We start from the raw sequence: 27159 nt of genomic DNA, 5'->3' as shown, positions 1-27159 counted from the left end.
TAAATGACGGAGAACGTCTTGTTCATTTAAGAACGTGTCCCTCAGAGATGACGTTGTGAATCTCAAAGCCCAGATTTCTGCCTGCAGCTGATGTGAACACTCTGATATGTAATCCGATAATATATGATATGTATATTAAACAGGTGGCTGTTGACTTGTAGGACACCAAACTCAAAGATGCATATGCTGAATTTGCATCATTAGATGTGGGAAATATATACATAGAGATTTCCTGGATGAATTAGATTGCTGATCCATCCAAAATTCCATGGGTTTGGGAAAATAAAGGTAAGTGTGATTTGATAACGGCTTGGGAGGTTTTATATTATTTTATGATGGTGAATCATTGATAATGATGGCTAATTGATAATAGAAATGATAGTAATGATGTGGTCATAAAATCTATATATTTTGTTCCTTTTAAGAATGACATCTGAGAAACCTTTGTGTGCACCCTTATATTAAAACTTTCACATTTTCACTTTTAGATTTCTCCCTTTTATTTGAAACTTTATTGATTGTTGTTAGTAAAAACCTTTAGAATTTGGGACTTTAACTCTTTCCTAAGTGGTTGTATTGGTCATCAGAAGCAAGAGCCTGACAGAGTGTAAAGGCTTGCGCCATGTTTTTAGCTATTTTAGCCCCTTGTTCAATCCAAGGGAAGTCACCTCTCTGTGTGGAGCGACCACCAGATGGCACTGTGAGTCCACCAGTGGTCGTAGTACATTCCTTCATCTTGGTCCTCTCAGACAAACTTTGACTGCAGCCTGTGAAGTGAGTTCCCTTTTCGAGAGAAATCCCTTTTCTGTCAGCTGAATAGTTCGATTATACGTGCTGAAAAGGTTCATTCAGGTATATTTGTATTTGTTGCTGTTAAGCTTGACCGGCACAAAAATAGATTTGGTTTAGCTTGCTTGGTGTGAAGAGAATCCACATTAACCAGAGCTCGGACTGCATTTGGGCTAGTGTGAAGGCATGAAGTCGTAGTTTGACCCCTTCGACGTCAGCGGTCGGTGCTTGACTCTGTAACCTGCAACAGTAGGACTTCATAATAGGTCAACAATGACAATAAGCTCTTCAATGACTGCTTCTTATCACATGCACTCCGACCCTGTCTGGATCTCAGCTGGTACCTTAGTCCCCATGAAGTACAATACACTGACTGCAGGGCACAGCGTTTATCCTCCATTTATGTAATGAAAAACCAACATTTGGACACCAAGTAGAAAAAAAACATTAAATATTATCTTTCATTCCAAAACCTTTTCATCTCAGAGGCTCTCTCGTAATCTGATTTATCTCATACATTGCTAAGTAGTGCACTCCAGACTGGGGATAAGGCTCCTCAACTGAGATTAGTCCTTTCACAATAAAAGGACCCACTGCAGGTTTACAGCCAATAAAAACGCTGTAGGCTTCCAGCACCAGCTCGTCGAAATGTTGCTCGGCCCAGCGTCTGCAGGTTAAAAAAAAGAAGACATTAAACAACAAAAAAACATGCAATCACACACTGCTGGTGTGTTCTCTGGAGGTGGGGCTGTAGCTGATGAGTGACAGCTCCTGTTTCACTTCCGTTTCCGGCTCCGTTTCCGAAAGCATGTCGATGTTGTGGCATTCGGAGAGGCTGTGCGACACTATTCCGATTTGTGTTTCGTCATCTGTCATGTCATCCGGGTCCACCGTCAGCCTCCCGTTGTTCCCCCTACCGCCGTTGCGACAGTTACTATTGCGGTCCATGCCCGCTTTCCCATGACTGCCCATCAGAGGGGTCACAGCGTGCGACGAGCACGGCGGGGGAACCAGGAGGGTTTTGCAACTCTGTCCGGCTGCGTTGGCCCCCACTTTGTACTGGCACCTGATGTAGCTGGAGAACGCTCTCCTGTAGGTCTTATTGAAGAGCGTGTAGACCAGAGGGTTGACTCCGGAGGAGATGTAGCCCACCCAGACGAAAACGTTGAGGAGGTCGTTGAGCAGCGACTCGTTGCAGGACCCCCGGCACAGGACGAAGGTGACATTGGTGATGAAGAAGGGACACCACATGATGAGGAAGAGGAAGAAGACAATTCCCAGGACCTGAGGAGAGCGAGAGAGAGAGGAGAGAACATAAAGTAAAAAGAGGTAAACGGAACAAAAGAGAAGAAATTAACAAGACAGGAGAAAATAAGCAAAGAAATTGAAAGAAAGAGACAGAAGCCAATAAAAGATGCTTTTGGATGCTTTTATATAGACCTCAGTGGTCCCCTAATACTGTATCTGAAGTCTCTTTTAAATAGACCTCAGTGGTCCCCTAATACTGTATCTGAAGTCTCTTTTATATAGGCCTTAGTGGTCCCCTAATACTGTATCTGAAGTCTCTTTTATATAGGCCTTAGTGGTCTCCTAATACTGTATCTGAAGTCTCTTTTATATAGACCTTAGTGGTCCCCTAATACTGTATCTGAAGTCTCTTTTATATAGACCTTAGTGGTCCCCTAATACTGTATCTGAAGTCTCTTTCATATAGGCCTTAGTGGTCCCCTAATACTGTATCTGAAGTCTCTTTTATATAGACCTCAGTGGTCCCCTAATACTGTATCTGAAGTCTCTTTTATATAGACCTCAGTGGTCCACTAATACTGTATCTGAAGTCTCTTTTATATAGACCTCAGTGGTCCCCTAATACTGTATCTGAAGTCTCTTTCCCGAAATTCAGCCTTGGTGCAGAATTACAGCCACTAGAGCCAGTCCCACAATGAGCTTTACTTAGGATGTGCCATTTCTGTGTCTGTAGCTTTAAATGCTATTGAGGAGGAGAGAGAGGGGGGGGGGGCAAGGTGGAGGGTGGGGGTGTGGCCTTGACCAGCTTGTCATGGGCAAAGCAGAGAAAGGGGAGGTAACCTTTCCCCTTATGACAACATATAGGGAAGATTCCAGATTGGCCCATCTGAGCTTACTTTTTCTCAAAGGATACCCAGGGCTTGGTTTACATCTATCGCCATTTCTAGCCACTGGGGGACCATAGGCAGGCTGGGGGAACTCATATTAAAAGTTAAAATCCTCATGAAGTGAAATTTGTATGCCATGGGACCTTTAAGAGGTTGAAGTAATGAGTATCAACATGGACCTTTTTCCGTTTAGTAAAACTGAAAATACGTTCTTTTAAAGCTTCTTGAATGCTGTCTAATTGAAATGCCTGCATCATAGATAGATCTTGTTTTTTAATATCATTGTCAGTGTGCAACTTCTACAGGGAGTTTTGATTTTTGATATAGGTATAAGAGTGCTTTGGTTTTCATTCCACATGAATTTGAATTTAGCGAAGCCACCCTCTGAGCGCTCTGAGCAAATGTCAAAAAAGCTTGAAGCGTTGCTGGAGTCACATCATATCAGCGTCTGGGTTTGATAACATGAGCTCTTTGAACCACTTCAGAGGGGACATGTGAAACTGTGCAGGAACATCTGTGAGTTACCCGGAGGAACGGGTCTTTCTTGTTTTTTTAATAACATTTAATGTTGACACTACACACAGAGTGTTAAATATTGGACCTTCATTATGAGGACAGAGAAGATCAAAGTATACCTAGGTGTCAACAGTTTTATGTGACTACTTTTTGAGGATTTTGATTGGTTTGTTTCAATACGCCAGGCATTTGTACATTGCAAGCTAAAGACGTATTTTTAAAGCTGCATTAATTACATTATTTTTTTATGTAAACAGTGGATCAAATGTCCATGTGTAATGTGAAACCACACAGTCACCATCACTGACGGGTGTGGTCAGAATTGTGCTTCGTTGCACCTGCGAACACACCCACCAGTGATGTCACTTACTCATACCCATCTTTACCTCGGAGTGTATTTATCTTTCTATCTCCCAGCCCTAAAAAAAAAAGTGCTCCTTAAATCTCCTGACAAGCACTCAGCTCCACTCTTTGTTCTCACCTTGGAGGCCCGCCTCTCGTTCTTTATGGCCTGCATCATCCCCCGTCGCCCGCTACAACCCGACGTGTCGCTCCGCCCCGGTCCCGCTGCTGGCGAGCTGAGCTGAGACGCCACCTCCGAGCTGGGAATGATGCTTATGCTATCTGACTTGGAGGTGCTGAGCAGCATGCTGGGCTCGGCTCCTTTCAGACAGCTCAAGGTGTTTCGTCTGCTCTGAGGGAGCGGGGCCTTTAACTCTGTGGGGGAGGGGTAAGAGCATTTCGAGATGGGAGAAAAACGTGCTCTGCTTTATTGGCATTTCTTTAAACCAATCACAGTCATCTTGGGCGGTGCTAAGCGCCGGACGGAGCAACGGTACCTCTACAAAACAGCCTCGGGTAGGAACTTGTTTTGGTGGAACATGTGTACGTTCAAAGGTTGTTTTAGTCGTGCAACAGAAAACTCAGATTGGACAGATAGTCTAGCTAGCTGTCTGGATTTACCCTGCAGAGATCTGAGGAGCAGTTACCCATAGTCCTCATAAATCCACCGGAGTTTAAAATGCCAACACGAAGAAAGCGGAAGGTAACGGACATCCGATCGAAAATGAGGGCCATCCGGCAGAATTTCCGGCAGCACCTGAACAATACTGGAAATGAAACGTCGTCGATATAAATCCACATTTTTGATTTTGTCTAAAGTTTGTCAGCTACAACACTGAGCTATGGGATTTGTCTGTTATCACGATGACTCCTTCAAACTTAGTTACCAAGAAAACTGCTGCATATTTTACACAGGACATCACACCATGTGAAAGCATGTCAGATTGTGTGTTAACAAGGCTGCTGACATTTCGTAGGGAGGAGGACATGTGAAAAGGTTAAACACGATAAGAATGTTTCATTCACACTTTTCTCTGTTAGGGATGCCAGAGGATAGGGTGGGAACACGGTAAAGACCGCCACATCATGCAAATTGATTTCTACTGGAAAAGCTAATCGCTGCCCGAACTGATCGGACAGATGGCTGCTGTATGCTCAGCACCACAACCATACTATACTGTCGATGCTGGGGCAAAGCCTGTTTTGTGCTTGTGGGTTTAACTTTGGCATTTGTAACGCTTGGGGAGTGAATAAAATCTCCAGAGAGGGAGAAAATAAGGCACATCAGAAGGGTTACAGTATATAAAAACAACCATCAACAGTTGTTTTTACCCTTCATTTAAAGCTATAGTGCGTAACCTTTTTATATTGATGAACATCCGTTACGTTCAAGCCATTGCCAAATGAGTTGATACAAAGCTAATATGACTATCAGCTTCACAAATCTGTATTTCTCAGCATGGCTGTGTTTAGAAATTGTTGTCATCCGGCGACATTCGCACGCAGAAACTCGAGTCCATCATGTTTTTTTAATCCTCCGTGTCCTCCTTGGCTACTAGTAACTGCGTGGAGGAGGGGTGGGGGCGGTGCGCGATCACGGAAGGCTTGTGTCATGTGCATGCAACAACAGTTTTGTGGTCATTACTTACAGACACTACACACTAGAGCTTTAACAATAATAAAAAATGACTGAATAGATTCACATATTTACTATAAATTCCTTGATTAAAAATATTTTTTACGGGTGATTTTTCTGTTAGAATAGACCAAACTTCAGCTGATCAGTATTTACCTTGTGAGTCTGAAGCAGCAAGTGTGTTGATCTGGGGAACGTGGAAGGTGCTGGGTGGAGGCTGCAATGTATTTGTCATTGCTGGTGTGTGCAATGGCTGCTGGGAGGAAGTCTTTGCCTCGCACAGGAAGACAGTGGCCTGCCTCTGGAGCACCTGCAGAGGAGAGGGAGTGACAAACAATGAAGAGAAAAAGAGGCGGGGGGGGTTGTGAAGTAAGGGCATAAAGTGTTTGGAAGGCACACACAGGCATGAGTACCTGTATGGTGAGGCAGTACGTCACCACCATGATGACCAGTGGGATGAAGAAGGCCACGAAGGAGCCAATCAGCATGAAGCGCTCCTCGTTGAGGACACAGCTGCCGTTGACGAACACCTTGTCCTCGTTGTGGAGGCCGATCACTGGGATAGGCATCGACACGCCTAGAGAGCAAGAGAGGTGGGGATAGAGATAAATGGCTTTCATTTTTATTATTTTATTGAGAACTTTTGATACAGTTTCTGTTTCTGTAGGTGGCATGCTTCATTTTGAATCCAGATTATTCCAAACAGACTGATGCAAACACATTGTTTCATTTGTACCAGGTAATAAAAAAAAACGAAGATATATAGGGTTATTATGGGGCAAAAATAGGGTAGGGTAACCAATTCAAAATGATCAGGTTATATCTGGGTTATAGTCTCTCAAAATGAATGGTGCAATGTAGGCTATTTTGATCAACAGTGACCAGGGACCTTTATTACATGTTGTTTCAGCCTCATTTCCTGTCACATCTCTTCTATCAAAAATAAAAGAAAAATGCTCCCAAAAATACTCAATGTTATGAAGAAAAAAAAGAATAGTGCCTTAATAACAGTACAAAATGCTAATTCTGATGAGGTAATATCATGGTCATGGTTTCCTGGCATATTATCAGTATTCACAAATAATGTATTTTTTAACATTAAAGCATGAACCTGCACATGAGCAAATGTCTCCTTTAAATCCTTTCAACATCATTGCAAACATCCCCTCTTTTGTTTGAATTACCTTAAAACCAAAATGATTTTGTAAATAAAACCTTTTTCAAATGGTGTCATTTCTTGTCTGGGAACAGTTTGATTTAGCCGTGAATCCTGAACATGAATTTCATAGCTAAATCCCTGGGAACAAAAAGAGTCCTTTTAGCGTAATAATGTGTAAATCATTGCTGGAAAATGCTTAAATTTTTTTTTCTGAGAATAAAGTGCCAATTGCATGCACCCTGTAAAGACTCTTTTCATGAGTGTAAAGAATAATTCGTGAAATAACACATATTAGAAGGGAAATGAGAGCAACACCTATTATACATGTTATGAATCACAATTGTTAAACTCTATCAGAGTGTAATGGATCACATGGTGTTCTAATAGATGCTTCACTGCCGTTAGAGGACACTGACCGACAAAAGACTGAGGTGAGAGCAAGCCTTTCGAGGCTGAGCTGATTTTCTGACCTACGGTAATAGCACCGACTAATGTGCTGCTTCTGATTTCAAAGCGCTTTTGTGTTGAAAGTGTTTCCCTGACCTGTGATCTGTTTCAGCATAGAGGACACTGAGGAGAAAAGCGACCTCAGGGTTTTCACAGCTCTCAGCTCCTGGCAACAGGAGTGCATCACAGACGGGACTTCTCTGACCTGTGTCATGCCCACAGAATGGGCTGCTGTAATTCATTCTCTTGCACAGCCGGTGACCGGACCAACATCAAAACTTAATTTGGAGCAGTGGCAGCTCCCTTAATGCAATCGTTGCAATCGACACAGACGCTGTCCAGGGAGGAGGAATTTGTTTGCATAGATTGTAAACATTTTACCTCTGTGGATGTTTGAATAATGTCATTGTCTGCATTTAACCCATCCCTCAAGGGAGCAGTGGGCAGCCATTTACAGCGCCTGGGGACCAACTCCAGATCTGAGCCAGTGCCTGGGTTGAGTCGTGATTCCTTCAAACTGTCTCAAACAGTTACGTTAAAGGGCTGGTTCACCAAAATGAAAAAAGGAGCATCTAGTCGTGCAGAAAGTTTAGGTTTTAGCGGCCCAGGTTTTGAGATATCAGTCTCTGAGATTTCAGTACAATACACAGCAGTGAAGAATAACGTGTGCCTTTTGGCAGCCTTACACAAGTTGTACTTTACACTGTGTTGTTTAAAGTTTAAAATGCAGCAGATATCATTCCCTTAGGTGATACAGTAGATTAGTTATTTGCTGAAGCCAAAGCTACTTACCACAGAGTGGTAAGCAGACACACTCACTCTGTGGTATATTGCTGCCTGGTTCGGCTAGGCTAGAGGGCTGCTGCTGGAGGAAGACTACTGTACCTGTGAGTTGCTCTAAAAGATGTTGCTCCCTCGTGAGCGGCACACAACTCTGTGAACCCGAGAGCCAACCAGCATGAGGGATCAACTGTATGCTTGGGGAATAGAGGAAATGGCTTTGCATGCTCACGATTTGTAGCTCATGGAAAAGTAATGAAGGGAATCTTGGAAGTTGAAAAATAAATAAGATGAGCAGAAAAGAGAGAGAGGGGGAGTTTTATTTAGGTTACCTTAGACAAAAGAAACAGTTCATAGGTGTGAGATCATAGGTGAAACAAGTGAAAAAACATGTTTTCTTTCCTCTCTCCCTCCTTGTTTCCTTCTCCCCCTCCCTCCTTGTTTCCTTTCCTTCCTTCAAGTTCCCTTATCGCCCTCCTTGTTTCCTTCTCTCTCTCTCTCTCTCCTTGTTGTCTTCTCTCCCTCCCTCCTTGTTTCCCCCCCCCCTCTCTCTCTCTCTCTCTCTCTCTCTCTCTCCTTGTTGTCTTCTCTCCCTCCCTCCTTGTTTCCTTCCTTCTCTCCCAGTTCCCTTATCTCCCTTCTTGTGTCCTTGTCTCTCTCATTGTTTGCTTCTCTCCCTCCCTCCTTGTTTCCTTTCATTCCTCCCAGTTGCCTTCTCTCCATCCTTGTTTCCTTCCCTCCCTAGATTTAAGAATATTACTGCTTATTTGACTGTATTTGTGATCTGGATCAATTAAGTTATTGAGTTATTTGCCTTCACATTATTGTTGGTATTAGCTTTTTTCTCTTTTGTAGCTGGTAGCATTTGCAGAAAGTGCTATTATTATTTTATTGTTATTATTAGCTTGTTCAATATGATAACGTTTTATTTTATAATGAGACACTATATCATTTCTTTAAATATACAAATCTGATGAGGTGTAGAAAATTAAGTTATTTCAAGTGCTAATTTAAAAACTACATTCCAAAATCAGGGATTACGTAGTGTTTATAAAGTACAAACAGTTATATAATGTCCTGTTATGTAAGCTGCGGTCGTACTGGACCTACAAATCCAGATGATAGAAACAACCTCTAAGTCAAACAGAGTGTGCTATTACAACCAGAGAAAATGGCTGCAAGGATCTTCTATTGGATGTTTTGCTGCTAATCCTTCAGCATTGATCGCCGTAAGCTCTCTCAGACCTCAATCACAGCAGCATGTCACTGTGCAGAACCAGACAGGTCAAGGAACACGCCAACAGGAATACGGGGGATTGCATCTAATTCAAAAGCAGCGGGTTGTGAAGGACTGCAGAGGAAGCAGGAAGGACGTAAAACTCTGGCTGGTTTCTGGAGGCGCCAATCACCCTGATCTGTCAGTACTGCTGGAAAGTTTCCCAAAACAACTTTGAAGTAAATGCACTTTACTTTGATACTATACGCCTTTCAGCGATATGTATCAAATGCCTGTTGTTCTTGCTTCCCTGCACACATTTCTACGGTGGCCAACAGGGGCAAACGCCCTGAAGCTTAAGAAAACACGCGCAAATAGACAAAACACAAGCAAATTAAGAAAACAACTTCATTAATTTGCGCAGCATTCAACAAAGCGCTCTGTTTTCTGGGTTTGTGTGCTGTTCTTTTTGCATCATTTCATATTTGCAGCGTGTTTATGTATTTGGTTGTGTTGTGTGTATTTGCAGTGCGTTTATGTATTTGGTTGTGTTGTGTGTATTTGCAGTGTGTTTATGTATTTGGTTGTGTTGTGTGTATTTGCAGCGTGTTTATGTATTTGGTTGTGTTGTGTGTATTTGCAGTGCGTTTATGTATTTGGTTGTGTTGTGTGTATTTGCAGCGCGTTTGCTGAATGCTGCGCATGTGTTGTCAAATTAATGAAGTTGTTTTTCTTTTTGCGTTGTTTCTTTTTTCGGGGTTTGCGTGTGATCTAGAGGAGAGATAGTTGCTGTAAATATGTGTTTAAAGCTGCAGGGCAATTTGCAGGTTATGGGCTGTACACTAATTATTACAGGGGAGGGGAGGTCAGAAAAGAGGATGGTTTTTTTTGCCGAGGGGAGAGAAGTCGGTCTGCAGTTTTTTTTTTTTTTCTAAAGTCAAGCCTAGGAGATCCAAATAAAATATGAATAATGCTGGGAGGGTCCATGTCACGTTTTTTTAAAGTCAAAGTTTAGCAGCCACTTAGCAGCTCAAATGCCAGAGCTTTGAAAGTTTCACTTCCTGTAGTATGAAAAGTGCCAAACCGCACACCAGATTTTTATTTAGGCAAACATGGGAAATCTAGATTAATCTTACCTATAGTAATTCTACTCTGTGATTAAAAACTTAATTGGGGGGCGACCTCTAGCTCACCCAGTAAGAGCGTGCGCCACATGTAGGCTGAGTCCAGGTTCTAATCCGACCTGCGGCCCTTTGCTGCGTGTCATCCCCCCTCTCTCTCTCTCTCTCTCTCACACCCTTTCCTGTCTATCCACTGTTGATTAAAGGGAAAAGCCCCAAAAAATAATCTTAAAAAAAACAACTTAATTGGGTATTTTTCAGACTGATGTATATTATACTACATCTAATTATCTAATTAAAGCTATAATATGTAACTTTCGCACAGGGCCACTGTGGTCACATGTAGCAATTACACGAAAATGCTAAAACAAAGTGTAATAGTAGCACAAAAATGCCAGTTACACAGCAGTACGTATCTAAGATAGTGGTCATACGGCTGCTGCAGCAAGAATTGGACACTGAATTTAGCAACAGTGGCAACAGTGTGTTTTATTGCTTACGAAATTAACTTTTTGTAAAAAGAAAGCCTGTGTTATTTCTTCTTAGAAAAGTTACCTGCTATAATCTCGCTAAGGCAGTTTTTACAAAGGTTTGCTGACAGACGCTCTCAAGCTAATACAGATGTCTGCGGGGTGTGATGACGTGCTTCAGATTTGACAAAGTAATTAAAATATATGTTTTATACAAAACACAAAAAGAATAAATTATTACATCCATCTGCTGTTTTCCAGGTAAATCTAAATGAAAGCTACGATGCATCTCATTGATTTTATCCCCTTAAAACTATTTGGATCATGAAGAGGAGGTATGAATAAATAAGTGGAAAAGTTAAAGAAATTAAGATTATTTTCAGCACTGAATCCACTGAGACACAGCGTGGGTACACAGAGCCTGCCAGCTGTCACTATGGTTAATTCAGGCACTGGTAACCAAACTATATTAAAATACAAGAAGTTGCAGTTTTAGGACCGCAGTCCTACGACAGCATTTCTACGACAGCATTTCTACGACAGCATTTCTACGACAGCATTTCTACGACCCTAGTTACTAAAGGAAACTGGCATAGTGCAAAAGTGCCAACATTTAAGTTAGGAGCTAGCAAGCTAGGTTAAGGTAAGGGTTACGGTAGCTACATTCTAGCATCTTTCCAAAAAAAATGGGTCATAGGAATGCGGGCTGTGGTGTACTGTAGGGCTGTGGTTTTGCGGTTCTGAAATTGCAGCTTCCTCTATTGCAGGAATATGTAACTCACTTTTAGAAAGCAGAACTGTAGAAGTGATAATCCTACTTAAGAATTGAGACTTGGACTTGGTTGCTGTGAGACTTGCCTCACTTGAGATTTGACTCCATAAAGTCTTGAAAGCAAAACAAAAAAACATTCAAGTCTCGAGTTTTAACCCGGAAAAATTTGGACTTGGATGAAGAAAAATTAGCGTCTAATGCCTGCTAAGCTGTACGTTTGCTTCAGCATTTGTCATCTCTGATCTGCACCTGATACAGCTGCACATTTCTGACTTAAAAAATGACTTGGACTTGTCCCAAAAGACTTATAAACAACTCTTCTGACAAGTCCAATATATGGCTGTGAATGCGCGACCAAAACAGACTGAGGCAATTTGTGCATGCACAACTCTGCACAATTTGTCGCAAAAGAGGAAACAGTTGTGTCTAGATTGGTACTTCAGTTTAGCTGACAGCAGATGCATCAGTTCGAAGTGATCTGAAGAGAAAAAGGAAGGGAAGCAACTCATAGCTAGATACAGCAAAGGTAAAAAAAAAAGAAGCAGATAATCTCTTCATGGTATATTAATACTGTACAGCAAATCTTCTGTTGGATGTTTCATTGCTAATCCTTTAGCATTGATCGCTTTAAACCCTCTCAGACCTCAATCATTGCCGCATGTTGTGATATTGAAGAGTCAAGGAAAATGCCAACAGGAAAATAGGGATTTCTTCTGATTTAAAAGCAGCCAGTAGTGAGCGAGTGTTGCTGTGTTATCTTCAGGTGTCAATCATCGCCATCTGTCAATGCTGCTTTCAAGAAGTAAACTCTCACAACAAAACAACTTCACAGATGGAGCAAACGAACTTCAGAGGAAATTAACTCAGTGTTGGTGAGTCCTGGTTTCCTAAGAGCAGATGTTCTAATCCAGAAAGAAAACACTGCACATTTCCATTAGAATTGTCACCAGGGGGCTACTTGGAAACATTGTGGAGTAGCTCAGCTTCTTGGCGGGACACTGATGTTTTGTATATTCACTGTCACAATAGTCAGTAAAACTCTGGCTCACGACACACTGACTGTTGAACAGAGATCTTCAACAAGGGGTTTGGGGCCCCTAGGGGGTTCTCAGAGTTACTGCATGGGGGCCACCAAATAATTGTTAATTTTTTTAAAGTTTTTTTCAGTACAGAAAAATACTTTGCACATGTATAACGTGAGACTGGTGCGTCGGAGGGGGATAAGTAAATCAAAAGTTGCAGAGAAAGTCCCGCACACTGCCTAACTTGCAAAGAATAAATTGAATAGCAATGTTTTCGGTACTAGACCATTATCTGGCAAAATGAATGGAAATGGAATGAAAGTTTTTTTCAAAAATTGAAATGTCTTAACATGAATCCAACATATTATTGGCAAATATAAATCAGCCTATTTCCGGAAAAAAAAAAAACCCCACTGATGATAGGCTTACTGGCCTATAGGTAAGGTAGTCACTATAAGATCCACAGATCAGTCACATGTATGTTTAACATTGAAACATGATTTATAAAATCATACCAACAATTATTTTTATATGCACTAAAAACGTATGTATGAAGGCTTTAGGCTTTTAATGTAGGCCTAGTTAAATATGCAATTACATTTTATGAAATATGTAGTAGGGGGTCCCTGCTCTGTCCCTCTCTCAGATAAGGGGTCCTTAACTTAAAAAAATGTTGACGACCCCCGCTGTAGAGGATAAGTTTCTCTCAATCCTGAGTCAGTTGTAATAGCTTAACACCAAGTGTTTGTGTGCAAGTTAGTGGACTTGAAAACTACATGTAGCAAGCAAGCAAGCAAGCAAGCAGAAAAGTCTAAATTGATATCTAATGGAGTGGCTACTGCCACTCCACTCTTGACTCTTAACCCTCCCCCACCCCTAGTCACCACACTCTGCATTATCCTACATCCTAGACTTTAAACCTTCCCATTGCACATACTATATATTTTTTATTATACATTCTGCACTATTCAAATTCCGCCACTTTTTTCTTAGGTAAACAGCTATTTTGTTTATATTTGATTCTGTATTGTTTATATATTATGTTTAATATGTTAATACATCATTTTCTGATTCTGATTCAATAGCTTGAATTAGGGCTGTCACTACTACTTAAACCCTGCTTTAGAATGAGCATATAGTATGGGTGTTTAGGTGTTCACTTATCCCCCTTCTTTTCGGGAAATGTATTCAAGCATCCGAGCACAAGAGGTCAGCTGTGGCTAATCTGATATAATAAGATTATAAGATAAGATCTTTAAATTGATTCCACTTGTTTAATACAAGAGATATGACTGGACCTTTGGCTATTTTTCTCTCAACCAACACACATGAGGATTAACTTTTGTCCTTAATTAACAAAAGTTTTTATTTTATTTTATTCAGAGCTGTGAAATTTAGTTAAACATCAGAGAAAGTACATTTTGTGTTTTTAAATTACATTCAGTCAGCAACTGTTTAGATATTTCCCTCTTAGGTCAGTGAACTCACTTATATTAAAGCCCACATAGGGATCAGATTAAATAGATATAATCTAAATATAGGATTTCTTTGGAAAGAACATTACATATAGGAACTATCTCCTGTATCCCAGGGGGGGGGGGTTATGTCCTCTCCAGTGACTTAACATAGAGGGTCAGAGGACGTCAGGCTAATGATATGCTCACACAATCTGTGTGTGTGTGTGTGTGTGTGTGTGTATGTTTGTGTGTGGTGGTACGTGTTAAGAAGCCCTCCTGGGTCTTAAAGGGCACGAAACAACATCGACAGACAGAGGGAGGTCTGAGAGGAAAGTTTTAAAAGTCATCTGACTGCACGCACACACACACACACACACACACACACGACAAACTGATTACCCCAGGCTATTAAACAGCTGAAAAGATTGCTCTAATAAGCGCGGTTGGGGAGGGAAGGGACAGCAATTGACCAGGGAGGTTCGAATTGGATTGTACATTTCTGTAATAGTTTAACATTAATTATTCCAATTAGTTATTCCTTCTTAAAACCAGTTTAATTCTTATTTTAACCCACTGGAAGCTTGGAGAAAAAATATTTTCTTTAAAAATAAACTTAAAATATAACTGTCAAAGGATTTACAAGACTGAGGTGGATACTTTTCATACATGTTTATGTGCATTTTAACACTACTTTCTATTACTAAAATGTAAAGCCAGTCATCTTGTTTGAGACTTCTAATTCATCTTAATTAATCTGGGTTTCCTGTCTAAATCCCAGCATTGGCTATTAAATCCAAAATCTGATTAACATTGCACGTAATGTATAGGCATCTGTTTTACAAACACTGTATTTGTGCAGTGTTCTCCATCAATAATTTCTTCTGGCTATTGCTAATGTGATGAATATGAAAAACTGCTGCGATCAACTCTGGGGATTAGAGAAGTATGTGATGCAAATCATTTCCAACTGTAACAATAAGCTGTCAGACGCTTTGAGCATCAACAAACTGATGACGTTCCCAGTGTTTGAGAAAGTCACCAGGTGTGCTGGTAGGACCTTTGGAGGAATTGCCAGGGGACTCCAAATAGTCATTACATTTAATAGCAGTCATTAATCTGCCAACTCTCTGTATGGGCCTATAGAGAGTGGACAAATTAACAGGAACACTGTACAATAAAACAAAATCCAATAAAACACCACAAGTCCAGCCTCAGAAATGACAATAGAGCTGAATCAACACTGGTAAAAGTCATCTGTAAAAGCATCAAATCGGGCACCCAGATAGCTCAGTTGGTAGAGCAGGTGCCCATATATATAGAGGTTTACTCCTCAACACAACAGGTAGAGGTTCAACTCCAACCTGTGGCCCTTTGCTGCATGTCATTCCCCCCCCTCTCTCCCCTTTCATTTCTTCAGCTGTCCTGTCAATAAAGGCCTAAAAATGCCAAAAAATAATCTTTAAAAAAAAAAAAAAAAGCATCAAATCTGCCAAGAAGAATACATAGAGAGTTGTGTGGAGTCTTAATTAGCTTTGTAGCAACTCATTTGGCAATGGCTTCAATGTAATGGACGTTCATTAATATCAACAAGTTTATGCACTAAAGCTTTCAGTTTTAAGTAGAAGAAGAAGCTTCTAAATCAGACTTTATTCAACACTCCATTTTTGTGAACACATGATAATTTACCCTACAGTGAACAATAGTGAAAAACATTAGTTCTGGGTCATTCAGAATAACAAGGACGTTGTTTTTTGAGACAAGCTGACAATCAACGCTGTGAGCAGGGTACAAAATTAGCACCATCCACCAGCCAAATGTTGGTAAAATATGTGGCAATGTGGCTGGTATATTTGATCCACTCACCCGCCAAAAAAAAGGTTTACTATTCTCCTGAGTGCTCGGTTTGTTTCAGGGACGTATTAGAAGTAGAGCTGGGCGATATGGAGAAAATCAAATATCACAATATTTTTGACCAAATATGTCAATGTCGATATTGCAGCGATATTGTAGAGTTGACTATTGGTGCTTTCACAAAACATTAACACGATGAGAGTTTTGATAAATAATCACCAATAAGGTGGATACAATGACTAAGTGGGTAAAGGCAAATAATAAAACAGCTAGAACAGTCTGGTAAGTTCAGATGATTACATCACTTTATTGTAATTCAGCCTTTAAAACCAGAAACAGACAATGATATTACGATATCCAAAATTTAAGACGATATCTAGCCTCAATGTCAATATAATATCGATATATTGCCCAGCCCTAATTAGAAGTAATTTTGTTTCAGTTTGTTTACATGATGCTGGGCGCGCCCGCCTCCGTCACACAAATAACCGGCGTATCTACTGACACAAGTCACGCACAGATGTGTTTTCAGTGAGAGAAATCTTGTTTGGTTGTTCCCTATATAGTTCACTATTTAATAAACACTACTGTATATAGGGAATAGTGAGTGAGTGAATGAGGAAGCGGTTTAGAACACAGTTATTGATTCTTTCACTGTAAAACATTTGACTGTAAATTTACAGTAATATACTGGCAACAGCTTCGCCAGTATACATACTGTTTTAAAATGTGAATTTACAGTAAAATACTGGCTGCAGTGTAATTCCCTAAATTGTTATAACAGTAAATACCTGTAATCTGTAACATTTGCAGATAGTGCTGTAATATTATTTTCTCCCAGAATGCATTGCTATTTACAGAATGATCCTGTATAACATTAAAACAGTAAGATACTGTGAGATTTTAGCTGTAAATTGACATCAAAGGTCATTAAATTGTAAGATATCATGGCGTTCTGACCTATAGATATGGTCCAGACGGCGGCGATTTTCATCATGGCTTTGGTTCTGGAGTTGAAGCGGCTGTGCTCGATGGGGTTGCGGATGGCGACGTATCGGTCCAGGGAGATAGCACACAGGTGCATGATGGAGGCGGTGGAGAACAGCACGTCCAGGTAGATCCAGATGGGACACAGGGCGCTGGGGAGAGGCCAGGCGTAGTCTGGAGGACGGAGAGAGAAAGAGAGAGAAAGAAGGTGAGAAAAGGCATGAAGATGAGGGTTAGAGAAATAAAGGTTCAAGATTTGTATTTGCCATTTGTGCATACACCAAACAGTCCAGGCACATAGGAAATCTTGTGCAGGCTCTTTGAGTCAAGTAAAAAAGAGTTAAGGGCAACGAAAAGCACACCGACTAAAATTGAAAAAAGATAATACAAGGTAAATACATTTAAATAAAATAAGACAAACAACTTAGATACAGTACAAAAGAGTGCAAACAAATATAATTATAATTATACTGTAAATACTGTAACTGGAGGACACAACTATGGGGGATGTTGCATTTGTCACAAGAATAAATATTGCAAATATTGCACAGTCGAGTGAAGTAGTGAGGATTGTTGCACATTTTATCATTTTATCAGTGTTTTTGCCATCAGTCTGACTCTGCCAGGGAAGGTGATTCTGATACACAGTTTGAAAGCATTCATAGATATGTTCAGTCTGTTCTGAGGGCCTGGCTGAGTGAATGTCATCAGGGTATGAAGGCTTAAGATTCAGGTTGACTAAACTAATTAATTAGAGTACGCTATAGCACAGCACACTTTACATGCACTAAATTCCCCAGTTCCCATGAGGAATCAGGTTAAAGCACTGGCTTGATTACAGCATTTACAAGCATTACTCTGATTATCATAATTAAGATCATTGGATAAATGTGTCTACATGGACTATTCTATAGTCAGAGATACGATAATTAGATAATTAGTTTGCATTTAAATGCAGCCAGCAGGGAGGTGAGGCTCTGGTTCAGATACTGTTTGAGAAGGACACTGCTATTGCCTCCGCCAAGGAGAGTCACGGAAACAAATACTGGCCCGATTTTCATGAAACTAGGTGGAAGGGTGAAGCCTGGGCCAAGAAAGAAGCCATTCAATTTGGGAGCGGATCCGAATCACGGGGCAGATACACAAACTGTTTTTTTTTCACTTTCTTCACTTTCTTTAGCAATGCCAGGTGACAAAAGCGTTTACGGAGGTCTGCACTCTCCGAGTGCCCTTGTAATTTCTCTATATGTTTCAGTGCAAGGCCAATATACAGTGGATCAACACAATGCACATGGATGTATACAAAATAATGTGTAAAAAAAAAAATTGGAAGGTTTGTGTATTTGTGTGAAGTAAGTGTTTTTTGTGGAAGATTCGGGGTTTGCTGCATCCTGCTGATTCTGACAAGAGAATGAAAAGGATAAAACAAAAGGGAAATAATGAACAACAATGTTGATTAAGGTTGATTATAAAGATAAAGATTGATTTGACTGATTCATTTCCACAATACTACACTCACACTGGGAAAATGGGAGTCAAAATTGTGTTAAATATTGGACGCACTGTAAATGTTCTTCAGCTGTCAACCACTGACTTCATGTATACTAATAAGAAATAAAGGTTTTATGCTGCATTCTTGTGAAAATCTTGGGGAGCATTATACCTGCTAATTATCAGCATGTTAGCACTGCCATTGCTAGGTTGCTAACATTGGCATTTAGCTCAAAGTCAGTTCAATTTTATTTATGTAGCCCAATATCACAAATTTGCCTCAAGGGGCTTTACAATCTGTATAGCATACGCCTCGACCTCTCGATTTGGATAAGGAAAAATAAGTTCCATGGATTGGCGGGAGCAGCTCTTTAAATCTGTTGACTCAGCCCAGGCACCCCAGTGAGTGTTACACTTGTTCATCAGCTGTGGGTAAAATGGTTATTTAACCAGAAACAAAGGCCAACATCAGATAAACTCAACAGAGGCTAACGATGACCACCCAATTTCACGGTGATGTTCTGTTGATACCTCAGGGAGGAATTCCTCTTTTTTTTCTCCCCATTCACAGGGAGGTCAAAGGTCACAGCCGATGACGGCGTGATACCCTGTAGAGCTGGTAGGGAGTCAGTGTTGCGGCTCACTACTCTGCAGGGGGAACGGTTTGGGTCATGGGGAATAAAATCCGCCTCAATTATCTCTGCACTGGGCCGGTGGGCTGCCTGGGACGACAACACAGCAGCTGATGTAACTAACAGTAATACAACTGGGAGCATTTTGCCAGAAAATTACATCCACGGGTTAACCTTTGCTCAAACTGGTGTAAATGAATTAGCTTGATTGACTAGCTTGCTGCTTAGCTGGCGCTATTTTATCGTACAGCAGGAAATGCAGACTGGCAGTGGGGGGGCTATTTAAGCATGTGGCTGCAGAAGAAATCCTAAAGGAAAGCCTAAAACTCAAGTAAAATCTGATGAAACATCAAATCTGATTAAACATTAATGCACTATTATATACACTCATTCATTATATACACTATTGAGGGTCACAACTGGAGTCAAGCTCATGAACATTGTATTATTTCCTCACTCTGGATCACATCTTTTCTGTCACTGTCCTCTAAATATTATAAATTCATGTCAGTGTTTCCAAATTGCAGGTGACGTCAAAAACCAAAGAGAAAAGGTTAAAAGATGATTTAAAATCCTCTGGAACAACTCTTTTCTTTTGTTTCTGAGAGATGTATTCTCCCTGAAGGATGTCCTGTCCAGATTAATAACAAATTGAAATGTAATATGCAACTGAAGAACATCGGAGGAAAGTGATCATGCTCCTGTTTTTCCTGATTTACTTCCAGCTGAGTCAGCTTTCTACAGGGGGCATATACCGCAAAGTCTGTCTCTCTGTGTCTTCTTATTCCTGCAGCTATTTATGTATATAAACAGTCCTTTCTTCACGTAGGACAAGACCTGCGGCCGCATGCACACACACACACACGCGCACACACACACACACACACACACACACACACACACACACACACACACACACACACACACACTTAATTTAATCTCTGATTCACAGGACGAGCAGTGCGTATGTGATGCATGTGGAGTGAATCACGCGTTTGTGTGTGTTTGTGTGTGTGTGCATGCTGAGTGGGAGGCAGCTTGCATAACTTTTTTCAGAGGTCAACCACTTATTGGGGGCACTGCATGACACACGCTCACACACACACACACACACACACACACACACACACACATGCTTTACTCAGCTGGCGGGTGCGTTGGATTTCCTGGTAGATACACTGAGAGACTCAAGTGCACAGCTACAGTAAAACAATGTTTATAAAATATGTAAACACTCAATTGAAAAACAGCATTTTGAGGTAATTTTGTTTCTTCAATAAGATGTATTTTTTAGGTGAACCAGTGTGTCGGTTAAGAAATAATGCAGGGAGATTATGATTCACGTGTAAAGCCAATAGAGGTATTAGTCAAGAAGGGATTTGAGGTGATGAGTTATGTTTATGAGTGTATATTTCAGCAAGTTAAAAACATTTAAGCTGTGGCCGGGTTAACTCAGTTGGTAGAGCAGGCGCACATATACAGAGGTTTACTCCTCGATGAGGTGGCCGTGGGTTCGACTCCGACCTGCGGCCCTTTGCTGCATGTCATTCCCCCCCTCTCTCCCCTTTCATGTCTTCATCTGTCCAGTGAAAATAAAGGCCTAAAAATGCCCCAAAAAAATTATCTTACAAATAAAAAAATTTTTTACTGAATGTCTGCTAATTACAAATGCATCTTCAAAGAGATAGTTTGGATGTTTTGAAGTGGGGTTGAAGAAAGAGCCAGTCTGGCTGTATTGCATAACACAATAGCTAAACAAAGAATATGAACATTTTGCTGTTGATTTACGGATTGCAGAAAAACATACACAGTCCATTTTGTTTTCATATAAATTTAGCTTGAGGGTAAAGTGGCAGGAAGCCATCGACCTGAGCAATGTTCAATTCACTGCACTATTAATAATCTTTCTCTCTCTTATTGTATTTCATATTACAGTCCCTCTCATTCCTCTTTTCAATTTATTAAAGCAGAGTTGGCACATCTCATATTAACCCGCTGTCTGTGGGAAGATGTCCGGCATCAACGTGTGTGTATGGTTTTTGTACGTGCGTTTTATCAGCAAGTGTTTCAAATTTGGGCCTGATGCAAAGAGATAACTCTGATGGAGTCCGCATTGAAGGTAATTTACTATCAAACTGTGTGTGTGTGTGTGTGTGTGGGTGTGTGTGTGTGTGTGTGTCCTATCCCGTTCTAATTGAGTCTATACATTCTCATCTCCCTCTCTGCTGCTTTTGTTCTGTCTCATTTTCTTCATAACTTACCCGTCCCTACCCGCTGTCTTCTGATCTTACTCCTGTATATTAAAAATTCATAGATATTTGTTTACTTTATGTTCGGTGGGGAGATTTGAGGTGAGATATATTCTGTTGTGCCGTTCTTGTTTATATCACACACCTGCAAATATGGGCGATTTCCTCGCGCCATATATTATCTGTGTTTGATTACCACTTCTTTGTTTTTATCACAGTGTAGACAAAGAGCCAAGTGAGGAAACAAGCCGAATGAATGTAAATTACATTCATTTGATATGTTACATTATCCCTCTCCCTTAATGGCCACATTTTAAATGAATGGAAGTCATCAGATCAGTGTTGAATAATATAAACAGATATGGAAAATTAAGACATTATCTGCGTGATAAAACTCCTTTTCCAGACACCTCATCATTATGGAATATCAAACTGCAAATTCTTTTTGTCTGTGAGAGAGAAATGTTAGAAAAAAGAAAATACCACTTTACTCTTGAAGCAGGATTTGAAATGAGTTAAATATTTTAGAATCTAACACCTTGTCTGAAGCCCTGTCTCCATGTCTCCTATAATACAGTCTGCATTTGAAATAAGCTACATGGTATTTGCATGAATGCCCCCTACAACAAAAGACTTCCTGGCTACATTTGGTTTAGAGACTGTCCTCTCTCAGTCGTTTCAGCAAAACCCTTAAAACAATACGGGCCCTATCTTGCACCCGGTGCAGCGCAACGCCCAACGCAGTTGTCAGTTTCCCGTCCAGCGCCCGCGTCGTTTATGTAAATAGCAAATGCACCTGCGCCCATCTTTGCGCCCATGGGCGTGCTGGTCTTACAGGGAGGTGTGTTCAGGTGCATTCCTGGCGTATTGCTATCTTGAGGCAGTGGGAAGTGATCGCACCATTGACCAACAAAAACCTGGTCTAAAGTCAGTAGTGCAGCATTTCATTGTTATTTTAACAGCAAATTAGTAAAATGTGCCTAGGCTTGTGCACAGCGCGCGCACACTATGCTTGTTACACACACACACACACACACACACACACACACACACACACACACACACACACAGGGAAGCGCAGCAGCACACAAACATGCAAAAGATTACAAATAAAAATATTATGGCAAATCCGCCATCATAATAGCAATGCGCCAAGGTCCAAACGCGCCTGGCTTTTAAAAGGAATGGGAGATGACACTCTGATTGGTTTATTGCATGTTACACCCAAAACACACCTATGAATTAATGAAGACACTAAGTACAACCCTTTTGAACCATGCGCCCGGCGCACGGACCCTTTTTTTCGCCGTCAAACTAGCAAATTGGATTTGGACACGCCCTAAACGCACCTGCGCCATGCTCTTCACGACGTGTGCTTAGATCGTTAAAATAGGGCCGTACATGTTAATGTCCAAGTAGCAAAGCCCTCTAGTGGCCCTGGTGATTATTACAGGAGCAAAGGAGGAGACATAGAGCAACAAAGTCTGTGTAGGGAGGAGGTCGGGGTGGATATATGCGCATGTATGTCTTAAGTAGGTATTTCTCCCACTCTTGCATGATCTGCCACTGCCATACAGACATTCCCAACCATGTACACGCACCACAAGACATTATTAGGACATTATGAATGAGGTTGTGTGCAAACCCATCCAAGGTTGACTGGAAAGAGATTTATTGGACAAGGGTGATTTGATCAGGATGATTAGAATAATTTTTCCTGTCCAAAGAACATTTACCTCATCTGTTTTATGCTGGGCCATTATAAATAGCCAGCCTGTGTTTGTGTGTGTGCCTTTGTGTATGCGTGTGTGTGTGTGTGTGTGTGTGTGTGTGTGTGTGTGTGCTGGTTATTTTGGAAGCTTAGACTCCTTCAATTATGTTTAATCATCGTTCTGGTAATTCCAATTAAAGAAACTCAAACATATTGTGTGTGTGTGTGTGTGTGTGTGTGTGTGTGTGTGTGTGTGTGTGTGTGTGTTACAGCATACTCTCTCTCTCTCTCTCTCTCTCTTTGTGTGCGTGTGTGTGTGTGTGTGTGTGTGTGTGTGTGTGTGTGTGTGTGTGTGTGTGCGTGCACAACTGCGAGTATATAGAGATAAAAATTAAACCAATTACCATACAAATAAATTACCATCCACATCATCTTTTAGCACGATTGTCATCATCATCATCAACGTTATCAAGTTAAATGGTGTGAGAACATTCCGTGACGTGCCTCTGTGTGTTTGTATTTGTGAGTGTGTGTGTGTTTGTCTGGTCTATCACTCAGCCAGCCGTGGGGATCAATGCAGTCAAGTACCAGTCTAATGGATAACACTGCAAGTATAGACCCATGCTCTGTGCGTATGTGTTTGCAGGGACTATTGTTCTTTTGTAGGTGTGTATACAAATGACAAAGAGACACACTGTGTATCAGCCTCGGTGTGTGTGTGCATTCGTGTATGTGCACCTGTTTGTGAAACAGAGAAAGTGAAAAGACAGACTTGTCAGTATATTTTTTTTTGGGGTGTTTGTGTGAAACATTGATTACCGCAGTGAGCAATCAGCAGCAGCAGCTTGAACCAACAGACAGACAGAGAGAGAGTGCATGAGTGTGTCCATTGACCATACGCGGCCCATTAAGCACCGATCAACCTTCCCTGTCCTGTTTAGTATTCCTGAAGGATTCCAGCTACAAAGCAAAGACATGAATATAGTAAGTTTGGCCAAGTTGCGCTGTGGATACAAAACAGTTGCAGGGAGAAATAAAAGAAGACATAACAAAAAATAAAGATGTTTAATGTAGGCACTCTTCCCATATGTATATATCCACATTTGCATTTGTTTAGACTAGCAATAATTTATTATAAAATAATAAAAATATTATAAAAATAAATGGAATTGCTGATTTAAAGTAGGACTTTTATTCTCTAGTATGGGTCAAGCCCTAAAAACTATATGCAATATTACATTTGATAGTCATCCTCGTAGCCTTGAATCTTGTGTTATCTCTTCATTCTCAGCCAGATATTGTCTATAAATGTTAATAGATTAGCAGCTACAAGAACGAGTTGAGTTCAGTGCTGTGTTGAAATTCTATTTATGCCTGCAAGCAGTTTAATATGATGTCCGCAAAAAGTCAAGGTAAAATCAGTGTTGATAAACTTAAATAAATGTCAAAATATCTGGTAATACTGACTGGTGTTAACACCTTATTGTGCATAAAACACACACAATTTAATACATTTTGGCCTGTCAAGATAACATATTTTCAGAATCTGTTTTTCTCTGCTGTTAGACTAGTAAAATTGCCCATAATTTCCTTCGTGGCAATATTATTTAGCTTATATGCCATAACTGTTTGCACCCAAACTTTCTTTGTTAAAGTTAATTAACAAATGTTTTCTCAGACATTCACAAACTGACCAAACGTGACATTGGCTGAGGACCGAGGAGACTTCTCACATCAACGTCACTGTCAGACGCATGGAAATCTAAATGAAATCACGGATCATTTAGCACCAACCGAGCTGAAACATCTATTTTCCAATTTTGCCGGCCAGCCAAGATAATAGCTACGTCAACATATTCATATCTGGCTGACTCTACAAGCGTGTGTCATTCTCTTGATTGATGTTATCTCACATCCCTCCTGTGCAGTCCCAAAGATCAAATAAACCCCACGTGGTACAGTATGTCATGGTGGCTGAAAATAAATTATTATTTGAACCAGATTCCCATGTAAATATTTAGTCTTTTAAAGTTAGTTAAAGCAGCTGTAATCAATATTTTTATAACAGTGGCTCAAATGACTATGCTTAATGTAAAGGTTTGGATGCATGCTTGATCTTGTGGATTAAAAGTTTATTTTGTGTGCTTACATTTTTGTCTTGTATATAGAATAATGCTTAGTAACAGATTATATGAGCACTCAAAGCTGCACTTATCAGGACCTTTATATGGATAATAGATAATGGATCAAATGACTGTGTAATGTGCAAGGTGTAGCACATAGTGACAAGCCAACATACTGCATTTGTCGGTATTATGCAGTATGAAACTGGAAAATTGGTTTATTTTGCAGTACGCTAGGCCAGGCTAAGCCAGTCTCTGTTTTTTGGAAAGCGTAAGTGACCGTTGTTGTGACCATTCCAGCGCTTTGCATCGTGGGACACAGTAGGCAAGGTAGACTGGTGCGATGGATACTGGAGATTTTTGCTTTTAACTGCATACTAAATGATACAGTTTGGCCAAATCAGTACATACTGCTATGGTAGACGGTTTCGCCATTGTTTGGGTTTTCTGTGCGGCAACTTTACTGATTTGGTTCACTCTTGCGGCTCTCATTAACATTGTTTTTGGCCACAGCAAGGCTGCTAAAAAGAAGTTATTGTACACTACCTGCCAAGGACCAAACGGCAGAGGGACACAGTTAGCAAGTAGCTAATGAACTCATCAGAGCATTTAGCAGCTAAAGCTGTTTCCTTCAGAAGTTGGTGGAGACCAAACCCGAGCTAAAAGGAGAGGGAATATTGGACTCATCAGGTGGCCAGAATCAAGACTCAAAATGAATACTAATGTTGTTGTATGTATAGAAATAGTTTATATATAATTTGTTCTAATGCTCACAAGTGGTAAAAAAGAAACCAAAAAATTCACTTTAAGTCACAAAGATAAAAGCCTGATTGTTGTGAGACTTGACTCCCTGAAGACCTAACTTGAAACCTGAAAGCAAAACAATAAAAGTAGTTTTGACCTGCTGAAATGTGGGTATTAACGAGGATTACTGTCACTAAAAACTGCAAAGCTCTGCAAAAGATTTTCTCGCTTACTATCAGCTCATCTGTGATGGTGACATTTACAGGTACACAGTAAGAAACGTACCTCTCCTTTGTGGTGTAAATGCAGAGATTTGCCTGGAATGTTACTCTAATGTTTTTATTCAACATTGGAAAAAGAAATTCAATAGACAGCCTACCATACCAACCCGACATTCTATTAAGCTAATGTGGGCGTTCATGCTGAATCCTGGCAGGAATATTATAAGCAAGAACAGCAGTTGGTAGATGGTATGATATTGCAATTATTAAGTTGGCATCCTCCTACTCTTGAATCACTTACAATATAACAACTAGCAATGTCTCAGAGAAGTAATATTAATTTCGACAATTGCACAATTGCAATGTCAAAGCGTGATGGCAACAGCTGGTGAGTGGGTGGGTGCTCGAGATCAGCGGTAGAAATCTACAGATAAGATTGTTTAAATGTTGGGTGAGGCATTATAGGCATGTATCTTTCTTTTCATGATTAAAGTAAGAAGCTGTAAAGAACAAAGTCAATAATTACAAGCATGTACAGCAGGTTGGAGCATCCGTTTTCCTATTGTATTGAACAGCGCCTGTTAGCTAATCAGATAACTTTCTACAGGTAAGAGTGTATGTTCCTAAATGATGCATATGTATATGCCTACCTTGAACTAGTTTAGAGCAAACTCAGAGACAGAATGCAATTGTTTTCCTAATGTTTGACATTGGATGTAGCCATTTTTGCCCCTGTTTTTATTTTCTTTTTTACTTTCCAGCTAGACATGACATATTTAAAGGGTAGGGTCATAACAAAGAAAAACACATTTCAGTAGAAAGTAGTTTTAATGAAAACTCATCACTGCAACACGTGTGCAAGTGTACATGCGTAAATGTAAGCTTGTGAGCAATAAACATCAAGTCAAAGGTTCACAACAAGCAACAACGTTATCTGTTATGAATCTTTTACATGTTTGCTCTTTGCTGCATGTGTATAAATCTTATATCTTACATGTCTACAAATGCAGATATGCTTTACGGTTAGTCAAAACTCACCATAGAGGATGTTGATGAGGGAGACTGGCATGACCAGGATGCCTACGAGCATGTCTGCCACGGCCAGCGACCTCAGGAAAAAGTTGGTGGCGTTTTGGAGCTTCTTCTCCAGCGACACTGCCAGGATCACAAGGATGTTGCCACCGATTGTCAGTGCGATGATGACAAGTATGAGCAGCGCCGGCCAGTTCTTCTCTTTCATCACCGTCCTGGTGACAGACTCCTGAGTGAAATTGTCCAGACCTGCACT

The 27159-nt window shown here is 40.5% G+C and overlaps 1 protein-coding gene across 1 annotated transcript; it reads right to left on the bottom strand.

Annotated features, from left to right (window-relative positions):
- Positions 1-1417: 1417 nt before the first annotated feature.
- Positions 1418-27159, bottom strand: htr2cl1 (5-hydroxytryptamine (serotonin) receptor 2C, G protein-coupled-like 1). Its single transcript, XM_078276095.1, has 6 exons — positions 26910-27159; positions 16674-16874; positions 5832-5995; positions 5673-5728; positions 3922-4078; positions 1418-2073 (listed from the first exon to the last, which is right to left on the bottom strand). Exons 1-6 carry the CDS (start codon positions 27109-27111, stop codon positions 1504-1506), a joined length of 1350 nt encoding a protein of 449 aa, XP_078132221.1. The 5' UTR covers positions 27112-27159; the 3' UTR covers positions 1418-1503.

This window comes from Sander vitreus, chromosome 19, assembly GCF_031162955.1.
Source record: "Sander vitreus isolate 19-12246 chromosome 19, sanVit1, whole genome shotgun sequence".
Classification (NCBI taxonomy): domain Eukaryota; kingdom Metazoa; phylum Chordata; class Actinopteri; order Perciformes; family Percidae; genus Sander; species Sander vitreus.
The sequence above is the reverse complement of the archived record's forward strand: the minus strand, read 5'-3'. Positions and strand labels throughout refer to the sequence as shown.